The 12,752-nt window shown below is 42.9% G+C and overlaps 1 protein-coding gene across 1 annotated transcript in view; it reads right to left on the minus strand.

Moving 5' to 3' along the window:
• Positions 1-12,752, minus strand: part of DOCK10 (dedicator of cytokinesis 10) — a 141,868-nt gene that overhangs the window by 84,922 nt on the left and 44,194 nt on the right. The window contains exons 4-5 of the mRNA XM_076340893.1: positions 3,902-3,984; positions 40-112 (exon numbers count right to left, since the gene is read on the minus strand). Of these exons, the coding sequence (XP_076197008.1) occupies positions 40-112; positions 3,902-3,984 (156 nt within the window). The remainder of the gene's footprint in view (positions 1-39; positions 113-3,901; positions 3,985-12,752) is intronic.

The raw sequence follows: 12,752 nt of genomic DNA on the forward strand, positions 1-12,752 counted from the left end.
CCAGGAGAAAAAAACCCCACCAAAACCCAGAATACATACTTCATCCTTATCCACATCTTCATGATCGATTTCAAAGGAATGCGATGGCAGTTTCTCTGGTCTACATTCATTTCTGGGAGGGGAGGAAAAATGTCTTTAATTTTTTTTTTTTTTTTTTTTTTAAATAATCGTGTACCTGCTATTTGACGGACGCAACCATCCCGAGCCCCCATGGCATCTTCAGTACACCTACTGCTGTGATCCTATTACCTCCTTTAAAAATCACTACAGTTTCAAAATACAGCTTTTTTCTTAAGCCCCATATATCTTTCAACACTATGAAGCTGCAACAGTTGAGAACCAAGCGCACACAGAACACAGGAGTGTTTTATTCTCTGTTTTAGTTTGTTCCGGTTTTGGTGTTTATTTAATGTAAACAACTGATCAATATTTTGAATAAAAGGAACGTCTGCACTCTATTGACATCTTTGACATCTGTAAAAAGCTTTACTATTCAGAATATTTGTGATGGAAATCCATTGTAGGTTTTCGAATGCAACCAAGGGCAGCTATTAAAAATTCTTACACAAACACTCCCTCCCACCCAAAAGAACCCCAAACCAAAAATCTCAAGCCAAATCCCACCTTTTACAAAAAAACCACCATTCAAGCCTTCACATTTTTAGACAAAAACCCTACTGGCTTATTCATTAGTCAGAGCTAAAAGCGCACCGCAGGACTCTTGGGGTGACGTGTAGGCAGACTGACCGATGCTCTCTGGCCACACATGGACAGGTAACACCGCTGCACACATTTGCCGGAGGATCCGTACCAGTAACAGGACAAGTTAGTCAGCTGCTGAGAAAAAAAAACCCACACCAAAACCCCAACCCTAATGCCCTTGACGCTACTGGGGAGGGGAAGGAGGAGTCAGAAGACTGCTGGATTAGCCGGGTGCCAACCCCTCACCATACGACACAGCAACTCTGCCCCGCTCTGCCGCTCCACGGTCAGAGAGTGAGCTTGCCCCATTAAACCACAGCCCTTCCACAAGCCTGGGTACATGGTAGGTTTCTTAGAAAGAAGGAAATCCTTCTGTCCTCTCAGCAGAGCTATAAAAGAGACAGAAAAGGACAGACCACCACTACTACTTCAGGTATCGGATCTCACTGACCGCCCATGAAACACTCATCCACTCAGACCTCTGCGTCATTCTCCGTAGAATAATTTTTCCCCTCCTTGGATGGGAACCGTTTTGGGCATGCTCCTCATCATTCTAGGGCAGGCAGATAAAGCGCGGTAAGAACATGATCCTGTTTGGTAGACCCTCTTTTTCTCTGCCTACTGCCTCTTCAGACCCAAGATGCAGAATTCCAAGGGACCAGACCTGAAATATCTAACAAATGTTCCAGGTTTTCTATAAACGACAGCTACAACTTTGCTAATGACTATTTCTGTTCCCAGACACACTGTCACCACAGCACACGCTACGCAACCCCTGTTCTTCCTCCACCCTTCCACTTGCTCAAGAAGCAAGAACACACCAGCCCAAAGCATAAAAAAAATGGTGTAAAAAGAGGTAGTGAGAGCTCACAGAGAGGAATTCAAGGGGTAGAAAGACCTGAGAAAAACCTCAAAGGAGGAACACACTCAGACAAAAACTAAAGCAAGTGCTAAACATTTTGGTCATGTTGTTGTGCACGTGTTGAGCTCTTCCCTGGTGCCACAGCTCTACTTCAGTGGAATTGCACCACGGACACGTTGAGTCCTCGCTGCCCGCCCCAGGTGGTCGGCATCTCATTGCGGCTGCTTTCCATCAGAAAGGGTCAGTGTTCAGAAAGAGTAACTTCGATATCTGATAAGAACCTGCCACACCATGAAGCCACTACTTGACACGTATGACTGCGCGGAACAGCACAGCATGGCCTCACGTACAAACAAGTATGAAGTCCTCCAGCGTTGCTGAAGGCTGCCGAGTCCCAGTTTGTGTGTTTCTAAATGGGAAAGCCCACGGGAAGGTTCAGCACACCCTCAGTGAATGGAAGTACTTAAGGCACAGTTAGATCTGGTATTGTAAAATGATGTTCCTTTCTCATGATGCAAAACTAAACGCTTAACACTCATCCAATCTTCCCCGATACAACGATTTCCTATAAAAGAATTGATACAACAATATGCTCAGATTTCTGATAGCGTGATAGCAGTTTTGCACAAATGAAACAAAAAACTGTGGAAACTGGGCATCCAGAGCTATCCACAGTGAGATACAATACAACGACAAGGACGTATCAAGCCACTTCATTTTTAATGAGGAGATTTAGTCTAAAACACTGAACTTCGTAACATGCATGTGCAAATCAAGGTCCATTGATGTTGAAGAGGCTGGAAACGGTATGAAATGAGGCGGACTCCAAACCAGCTCTGTTTAAGGTATGTTAAGCTCAAAAGCCATGGCAACTTTCAGCAAACAAAATAGAGACATTCCTGCTATACCTTTGCTTCTGAAACATCAACCAGTGTCGCATCCAAACCATTCCTGAGTGCTAGGTTCTGATACAAGACAAAACAAGATCACTTGTTTTGTTATAATCCTCTATGCAAGTGGGAAAAAAAGATGTGAGACACCATAACATCCCTGGAGCACGAACTCATGAAAGCAAATCCTATTAAGCACCATATTAAAATAACCTTCACAGAAGAGGATGTATGTCATCAGCTAGAATGTACTTTTGCGCAGAGCAATGCAACCACGTCTGTCAAATGCATATTTCATAAGAGTGAAGATGCTTAAGGTCAAATGGAAAACTGCTGTGCTGCAAATATTTTTCTTGAGCACTAAATGCATTAATTTTCTAAAACAATCAGTACGCTGGGTACTTAAGAAAAGGTATGTTTATAATCTCTTATTAGCAAAACTGCTCTTAATGGCTTTTTGTACTACCATATTCACTGTTCATCAAAACACCAACATACAAGAGAGAATGCAGATCTGAGGGAAGGCTTGCAGCACAAAACCCTCCAAACACAGCATCTAAAGGGACCAGAAGAATCAGTTTATCGATTCCTGCAACAATATGTTTCGTTGGTACTAGTTTCCACCCAACGCAAGCCTGGAGCACCCATTCCTGCGTTAGGTGCATGTAACAACCTTTTTCATCCAGTATCATGACTTTAATGCCGCGAATTCCAGGAAAGGAGGCAGTAACACAGCTTGTTTGGGCATTCAGTGATTTCATTAACTACTCCCTAAAACAGTCCTCAGGGCAGAGGATACAAACCTGCCAGAAACAGGAGCATGGGTAGAACCTCACGCATGAAGGAAGGAGCACCAAATTCTTAATTTCTTTCCACTCGAGTCAAGGAACTTGTTCCTTCTACCTCCCAGCACCTTTACACAGATTTTAATGTACTGCCTCCAAGCACAGAAGGGGTGCCCGCTTACCCAGACACCTGCACGTTTCCGCAGCCTTGTATCACCAGTGCTGCACCGGCACACGCTGTGGCACCCAGTTCTTCTGTACGGTGCAGCTTATAAAGCACTAAGTGAAATCCTACTCCTCCATTACACAGGGTAACCAAAAGGAGAATTAATCCCAGTTAAAGGTGAGTGACATTTATGCATTATTAAGGAAAACAGAAAGGCAGCTTTCCCGTATCAACTGTGCTTTGGATATGCAAATACGCTTCTAAGGATTTGAATCAGCGCTAATAGAGTTTGTTGATACTAGTGAATTCTGCAGAGTCTTGAACTTTTGCTAAAGGACCTTTTCTTCCCCTTTTTAAAAATGCAAGGCACCATAAATACGGTAAAACAAGCAGAGCATATGAGACAAAGGAAAGTGCAAATACGGACAAAGCTCAGCAAAATGACACAAACCTAATGGGATAAAACGAAAAAAGAAGAACTTAAGCTAGATCTTACTGCGGTAAGTGTCGAAAGTCTTCTGAATACTGCTCATATTTGTAGTTCACAACATGCCACTGGGAACTGTAGTATTTACAAGCCTAAAGAGAAAAAACAAACGATAGAATTACTACAACTCAGTAGACTCAAGAAGGCTAGAGAACTAAGATCTGAGGGAGTCCTTTGTGCTAGAGAACATATTCTTCTCTTTTATAGCTGGGTGCACAGTTCTTAAAGGAAAGTCAGAGTCGTATGTTTCCACATTTTGAAGCGCAATTTCCCTTTTAAATCAAAAGCACTGAATCATACAAGATGGAGGAGAGGGCTGATAGCAGTTTAACATGCTTTACTGATTCTCATCTACTCTGTAGGAAGCATCATTAAATTATATCACTACTGCCTCAAAAGACACTACCTAGTTTAGGCCTGACTTTCTCCATGGACATTAATTATACATTTTTTTTGTTTGCATCCTATTTCATTACCTAAGCCTTCCATTGTAAATACATTTGCCCTACTTCTTTTGTTCCCCCTTGTTGCAGCACAAGCCCTCTACTTCTTGTTCTGCCCTTAAGGATTGATCTTTAACCTCTTAACCACATTCAGGAATATATTAATAGGACTATCATTTCTCACCAGAGTCTCATTTTCCCTTCCACACTGAATTCCCTTCCACACTCAGCCATCTCATCATCTCCTTGTAGTTTTTATTTTCTAAAAAACTTCTTGCTGGTTTTGCGTTCATCTTTTGAAATTGTTCTTAATATATCAATCTCCCTTAAATAAGGGAACCAGACCCGAACACAGACTGTACCGAAAGGCTTTGCTATGCTGTCAAATAGACCAGAAGAACTGTGCGATTTCCTCAAACCGCAGAACTTTTATCCGTGCAATTAAACACAACGTGACACTTTTAAAGGCAACAAGATGCATGAAATATGTACCGTTATTGATAAGGTACACGTCTACAACAACAAAAAATGACACAATGTCAGGATTTCCAGTGATTCTTGCTACAGAGTGTAAAATGCAAAGTGATACTTGTACAGTATGCTGAAGAACTTACCCAGTCTGGTATTATTTTCTCCCCACACTCCACCTGAACATTTGCACCAGCCCATGCGAGACGGACAGGCAGAAAGAGAGGGATCAAGCCTGAAACCTAACACTGGAAGCTGCTGCCCACGACCATAGGGAAAAGGAGGCACGTCAGGAAGGAAAATGGTGGAGATCTACAGTAGAGAAAGAAGCAGCAGCATTGATAGGAATCTGAGGTGGGAACAGGAAAGACAGTCTCACAGAAAGGCATGGGAAGGATGAGACTCCGGGAGACAAAGAGAGTGGAATAAAGGATAGATCAAAGATATTTAAATACCAAAAGCTACGCGGAGAAAGTGGAAGAAAAGGCAACAAAGGGACAGGATAAATTAGTACTCCGACAACTGGGAGTATTCCCTCCCCTGCCAGCCTCTTCTGAAGCTCCTGTGGGAGTCATTGCTTGCACAGCGGTCTCTGCCTCGGCGGGACAGAGGGGGGATTAGCAGGCTGTTGGAGCAAGAACCGAGATGGGATGAAAACTTAAAAGGTGGTGCTTTCTAAATTACTCAGCACTGGCTTAACAAATCTCCTTTTTAAATCTTGTGTAAAACATGCAGAGTATGTAGACACAAATTAATTTAGGAAGTCATCTCGGGTGTGGTCAGAGTCTTCTGTGACAGCTTTATTTGTCTTAGAGTATGGAAAAGGCGGCAAGGAAGCGGATGCACATTTATAGGCAGTTCTTTCCCACCCTGACACTGAACTGAGCAGTTCAGCACAACCAAAGGCAGTCTGCAGTAAACACATTCCACGTGGATCTAGCGTCTACTTTCTGGTCTGACATAAACCCTCGTCATCTTACAGGATGCAGAATGAAGTGTGACCATCAGATACTATAAAATAACCACATATTCTCCGAGAACGAACACAACGCTATAGCATCATAACTGACCAACTCTGCACCTTGCAGGGTCAGGTCCAAAGCCTACCCCTGACAACCATGTTCCTACACCGCTCCAACGTCGTTTGCCTTTGAATAGAGAAAAAACAAAACAACCACCACCAAAACCCAACCTTTCTGTTTTGTGAATCTTCGTAAAACGACTTGGTCACTCTTGTATTTGTATGATACAAGTTTTAGTTAAAACTATTTGATAGTCACCTGGGCTATAAGAATACTCTTACAAGAGCAGCGTAGACTCTGTTCTACATGGGCCATGAAAAGCTCATTCATCGACCGTTGTGAGGATGAGCACAGACCCTGCAATTCACACTTCACTCGCTTTTTACTTGGCAAACGTAAACCAACTGAACCTTCTACAGAAAGGACCACTTTTTCCCTGTGGTACTTTCATTACTAAGTATTCTACTTAACAGATGCAATTAAAGCCCACAGAGAATTCTCAACGCGAGCTTTTATTGCAAACGTTATAGGCTGATGTGTTCAAAAAACCAGTTGTGAATAACATATAAAGCAGGCCACAGTATTTTAGCTTATAACTATAAAGGTTTATTGTGCTCATCCAAGAAAAAGCTAATCAAAATAAAAATCAAAGGGGACAAGCAGCACATTCAAGCATCATTCAGTAAACTCACAAAAGGCAAGCCAATTCAGTGCAACAGCTAACGCTGTTCTTGAACTAGCCTGTTGCGGCTATCCATTGTGAACTAGATCTTGCTTAAAAAACAAAAAAAGAGTTACAGCATTTTCTCTTCAGAAAATCCCAACTAAAAATCAAATACTTCTGCTGACTGTACTGACCTTTAATGATTTTTTTTTTTTCAGTTGGAAATTATTATTGGAAATTGAATTTTAGCAATGAGGAAATATACCCCTGAACCTGACTGGAGGAGCAAGAAAAACCTTTCTAGTGGCAGAGATTTCATCAAGAGGCCAGAACTGGATCCCGCTGTTCCTGGCAAAGAGCGGAGGCACCAGTGCAAGGGCTGTTGAGCTCAAGTGGACTGCGGGGGAGGAAAAATATAGACGGAGAAATGGAAGCTTTGGGACGTGGGAGGGTTGGCACACGTTTGCATGAACTTTCCTACTGTATTGTTGACGAGGCAGGCTGCACAGCCCATTCCCAAGGGCCCTATCAAATTCCGGTCATTTCTTTTCTTTTTTCTTGTTGCCCAGCTGGCCTAATTTTTCCTTAGAGAGACAGACAATCCTGCAAGCTTTTTCCACCTGTAACTTCTTAGCTCTGGTTCTGGCGATGACAGCATGACGGCTACCACAGTGAAAGAGGCACTTAAAGATTTACCCTGCAAGGCAAATGAACCTTTTGGAGAAAAAAAACAATAAAGAGAACGGGAGGTGAGAGAAACACAAATGAAGCAAACACCTTGAGACATTTGAAAGCAACTCCCCTGCTTATATTCTAAGATAGCACTAGATATGTGGTCTTCGGAAATACAGATGCACATACGATAGAAGTCATTCGTGAAACAACTGGGCTTCTTGCAAAGAAACTGCATGCACAGAGCAATCCTGCCACCTCACTCACCCTTGAAGAGCGGCTGTTTCTGAGGTGGAAAGCAGGAGATGTCGAACAGGGAAGGGCAAGCCCATGCAAGAGCTTGGAAACACAAAGCAAAGACCTTCCAGAGCTGGATGCGGCCACTGTGCTAAAGGGGAAGCTGCAGAGACGGCTCTGTGCTCTGCCTTGTGACCGGGGCCACGCGTGGCACTGCTCATTAAAGCCTTCCCAACCGCTTCTCCCTCCTGTGACCTCTGCTGCAACAACCAAAGGCAGCGTGCGGGTATTTGGGAAGGTGGAAAGCGGTGTGATCACCCTGGCTTGAAATTCAGCCCTCCACCCCAGGCCTACCCCCGGCTCCCTTACGCCCGTGACAAGCACGGCAGCATCACAACTAGCTGCTAGCAACCTGGACCTTCATTTTGGGGCTCTCGAAGCCGTTTCCAAATTAACACAGTTCACACATATAGTGGAGTCCAGTGACACAGCAGTGTAACGAACCAAAACATTAAAACACATTAGTATTTTAAAGTATTAAGCATTTTTAAAAAGTATTTACCTCTTGTGCTACCAAAAGACCCACTGTCCTTTAATAACCTATGTCATTGTCCCGATGTTACAGTTCTTTAAAGTATTGAAAGTACTTAGATTTTGAGGTTGGGGAAATCTACGCTGTGATGAGCAATAATAAAACTTTATTGTGACATTTATCAACAGGATTTCCCATTTTACTTTGACTTTGAAATATGTAAGAGCAATGCAGCTTAGCCTGTAAATAAAAAAGCCTCAGAAATCAACTGTATGGACACACAACCACTTTCAGTAGTTATACAGAAGGCTGTGGCTCTTTTAACTTTATGATTAATAAAATTCACTTTTAATAATCACTTACAGGTCCTGCAGACACAACCTGCAAAATCTCAAATAAAAAATCCCCCAGATGAATGGCGAGGGCTCTAAAAACTTACTACAAGTGACAACTCCAACTGTTGTATCTAGAAAATCCACTTAGGAAAGTGAGTAGAAAAATCTAACAGGAAAGTTAAGAGGCGTCCACATGAATACTGTACTATAGCAGACAAAATGCACTACATCATCCATCAAATGAAATTTCAATATTCTTACACTGTTATTTCACGTTGACGTAGTGCTTTTCAGCCAGCATGGTCCCTACTGCTGTAAGGATGAAGTGCGAGGACTACAATTACACCCACAAAGGAAAAGGAGCCAACACTGGGATGCAAGAAAGCTCAGTCTCAACAGCTCTCCTCAGCAAGCTCATTTGTTCATTGTCCTCATCTTTAAGAGTCATTTCCATAAGTTAAAACACCACAATTTGACATCAAATATAGAGTCACTAAAGAGGTTTAAGTAATGCTGCACGTGCAGAGTGCCGTTAGGACGCTCCGTTCTGGGTTTACCTCAGACTCCCTTAATCGACGCGCTGGCAGATTCCAGACGTCGCATGCAGGACACCGTCAGGTCACACATGCCATTAACAACCGGCCTCTGTTCCCAGGCTTTTTCCAACAGGTCGCTAAGATGACAACAGCCTAGATGCCTGTGATTTGAAAGAAGCAATCGGCTCTACAATGATTTTTAAAGCTACAAGCGTGCTCAAACGCAGCTCAAGAGTGCCAGCAGATTCCTGAAGGAGACAGGCTTGACTTGAACCTATGCAAGTTGGCCCTTTGATAATACTAACAAGCCCCAAATCAGCCCATCTGCATGACAGCAGGCAATCTACCTCCGCGACCAGCAAGAAACGCACAGCAGAACGATGGCAACAATGGGATTTTAAGAACGCAGCATGAACTCCGCCACCTTTGCTAGAATACGGATGAGACCACCAGGGACGGCACTTGCGAGCTGATCCAAGGCCCAGCAAGTCACCGAAGGAGCCCTTCCTCTAGCAGCCACCGCCGCTGGATCAGACTCCCGAAGCAAAAAGGATGGGTCAGGAGGTACTCGGTCTACCTGGGAGGGAGGGATGAGACAGCTTCTCAAAGGCCCCTCTGGGCTTGTTTTCCACAATTACACTGCGTAACCTAGGGAAGCTTCTGCAGCAAGCTGCTCCGTCCTCCTTCTGCCCCTGCACAGCTCCCGGCACACCCCTCCTCATCCACGGGGCCAGCCCCTCTGCAAACATGCTTCCCAAAAACATATCCAAGGTACCATTTTTGGAGGGATTATCTGGCTGAAACTCATTTAAGAAAGGACAGTTGACAGCTCATATTTATTTAGTTTCTGGATTTTTTTCTATCATATATATCTAAAATTTCATTCATATAGACACACACACAAATAGTATGTGTGTGTGTATGCATGCACGCTCTCTTTCTGAAAATACTGACTTGATGCAAAGCAATATGGGATTAAGATAGCTTAAGTTCCTCAAACTAAATACAACCTTGAATTCCAAAATGCACTATCCCCTTATATTTCTGAACGAAATGTGGGAAAAATCCCAAGGATTGCCATGCGATCTGCATATTCAGGAATACAGAGTTGGGAAAGGTGATATTAGGCATGTTTTCACTGTCTAAAAGGAAGAATTTTATTTTGTTTCTTGTGGAGTGAATGTTTCTGTTTGCCAAAATTCTGGACCACAAGGACAATGCTGACTGGCATAAATACACGCAGCAGGCTCTGTGAGGAGCGAGAAAATTCAGAATTTGGGAGGAAACAGCATGGTACAGTACAGAATTCAAGGAAGTCAGGAATACTTAGAAAAAATAAACACTGAAGACAATTTTGTTCTGGCTTTAAAAGTTTCTGGAAACTTCTCTTTTCTTGGAACCTAATTTAGTTACTCAAGCTCCTCCTGCCTAAGAAAAGTTAAGGTGGAAAAATCCACAAGGAAAATATACTAAGGCGACTACAGGTATAGGAATGACCGATTCACAAAGTATTATCTTTAGAATATACCTAATAATTAGTTACAAATTAATAAAGGGACTCAGATATTAATCAATTATAAAATGTAAAATATTTATTCTCTTTGCATCCTACAGAAAATATTTAGTTACCAAAGCACTATTTATTTATTCAAGTCACCTTAATTTCATTTTTTTAAATTTTCATTTTAGAGTTTCAGCAGAAAGGGGAAGGTTAGACATCTTATTTAAAGTAAATTCTTCTGCCTCGCGCATCACCAACAGCGAAAGTTTTTGGTTGCTGAGGCATCTAAAAGCAGTGTTAAGAGAACTGGATTAGACAACTAGAGGCACAAACCTTCCACTACAGGTGGACGGCATCAAATGCTATCCATACCGAAAGCTTTCCTCAGCAGCATCAACCTCATCTTTCCTCATCTGGCTTGTCAGCTCTTTTGCATCCATAAACTGATATTGCACAGGCAATCAAGCCAGCCTGGCGTGCCGGTAAGTACTGTTCACGAGCACTTGAACAAAGGGAACCTGATCAAATCCCCAAGCTGTCATATGTATGGATTTTGGTAAGGGCTGGGGAAAAACGACTGATCTTTGAAGGACTCTAGCAATGAAAGAGCTAGAGGTGGAAGTAAAGCCTTCCTACTGTCACCAGTAGGAAACAAACACCCAGGAAGAGACAGACAGGGTTTTAAGGCATTATCACAGACTTCTGACAACTCTTTTAAATGACCTAGCGGTACCTTAGTCAAGACCATCTGAACACCACCAAATGCCCAGAAGGATGAGACAGAAGATCATGGACCTGAGCTCTTGAAATAGTTCCAGTACCACGTCCTCACAGTGCACCGTATGAAGAAAGTTAGTTTCACCTTCAACAGCAGACCCTTCAGTTGTAGTTAACCGGCTTGCTCCATGTCTTCGTGTTGCAACTTGCTAAACGACTGAGACAGTGTAATATACACTAATGATCAGAGATAGCCGTTACCACTTATGGGGAACACCAAAATGGCTTCAGCGAGATGGAGCTGTACATTGCCTTTGTACGGCTTCCCCAACGGTCCGATCAGGAATCAGGCATTTGATCCTGGGTTGTAACAAGTCCAGTTGACCAACAGATAGTCCAGTATGTACGTGATGGATGCCTTCACTGTTCATGATTTCATGGTATATTTGAAGAAAGAGAAGACTCCTTCACGGAGTAAAGTGTTGGCTTTTCCACAGCTCCAAAAAAGAAGTGAAGGTCACAAACTCCACTCCTGCACTTCTATCCAGAAGTGCTGAACACCAGCCTGGAACACAACAGACTGCTGCTGGGTCAGTACAGATTGGTGCAATTGCTGCAGTGGACTACAGCCACAGATATTCACGGCATCCCATGCTCAGTTTGACTTAATTTTGGACTAGAAACCGTCCTCTTCCTGTAGCTTAATTTATTTTATATATAGCTTTTGGCTTTGTCGCAAAGTGGAACATATGCAATACTACTTTAAAAGAGGGTCTTATCCTGCTACTATTCCATGCACAGGCTTAGTCCTGTAGTACTGGTTTTTTCCACTGCTTTGCTCCTCTCTCCCCCCTCCCCTTGGCTCACTGGTATCGCAGAGAAAGCTAATAGATGTGCTCAATATGTATTTTACCAGGTTGTCATTAGCATCCCCTTGGAGTACTCAGCTGTAATGATTCCCAGACACTGTGTACTATGTTCCATTTTAGACCCACCACTTTCTCTGTAAAGCCACGAGCACAGTGCTGGCCTTGCAACTCGTGGAACCTTAAAATAAAAAGCAGACCCCAAAGTGCTGAAAGGGCAGCGAGGCTTCTGGGAAGGTAGATAATTCCACACGCTATGTTCTCTTTTAACCCTACTGTCAGACCAAGAAAGATGGCAAAGTTCAGGCAATTTGAGCTGGCAGTAAGTTGTTATTGCTCTTTCTAGACCTGCCGGAGAGAAATACGGCCAGCCTGTAAAATGTCATGTTGCGTACAATTCAACAGCTACACTTCTACCTAATCTTGGATTTTATTTTTTCTACGCCCTGTGTTTGTCTGCAACTGACTTTTCCTCCACAAATTATCTTGCAGTTATGGTGCGTATGAAATAGCCCATACTCATTCAAACCAGGAAGCCAGGTGTGAAATACCCCAATCTGTGGAAAAAAAAAGGCAGAGAACACACACATTACGGGCTAATTATAAGTGCTTGGAATTAAATCCCTTATAGAAGCTGTCTGAAAACTTGGGTTTCATAAATCTGTCTTGTTAATGCAAATGATGAGCTATACTTTACATCTCTAGTGAAAGATGGGGAAGGTTCAGGGAGCCATCTAAAGTAAACTCCTTTGAGCAGTGCAGCCAGCACCTCCAACGTCCTTCAAAGTGAAAAACCCAGTGACGACCTGAAATATCCCTGAGGTAGGAGGAAGAGCAATCTTCTCCTACAATCTGAGATCAGGTAGA

The sequence above is a fragment of the Aptenodytes patagonicus genome, chromosome 6 (assembly GCF_965638725.1).
Source record: "Aptenodytes patagonicus chromosome 6, bAptPat1.pri.cur, whole genome shotgun sequence".
Taxonomy (NCBI): Eukaryota; Metazoa; Chordata; class Aves; order Sphenisciformes; family Spheniscidae; genus Aptenodytes; species Aptenodytes patagonicus.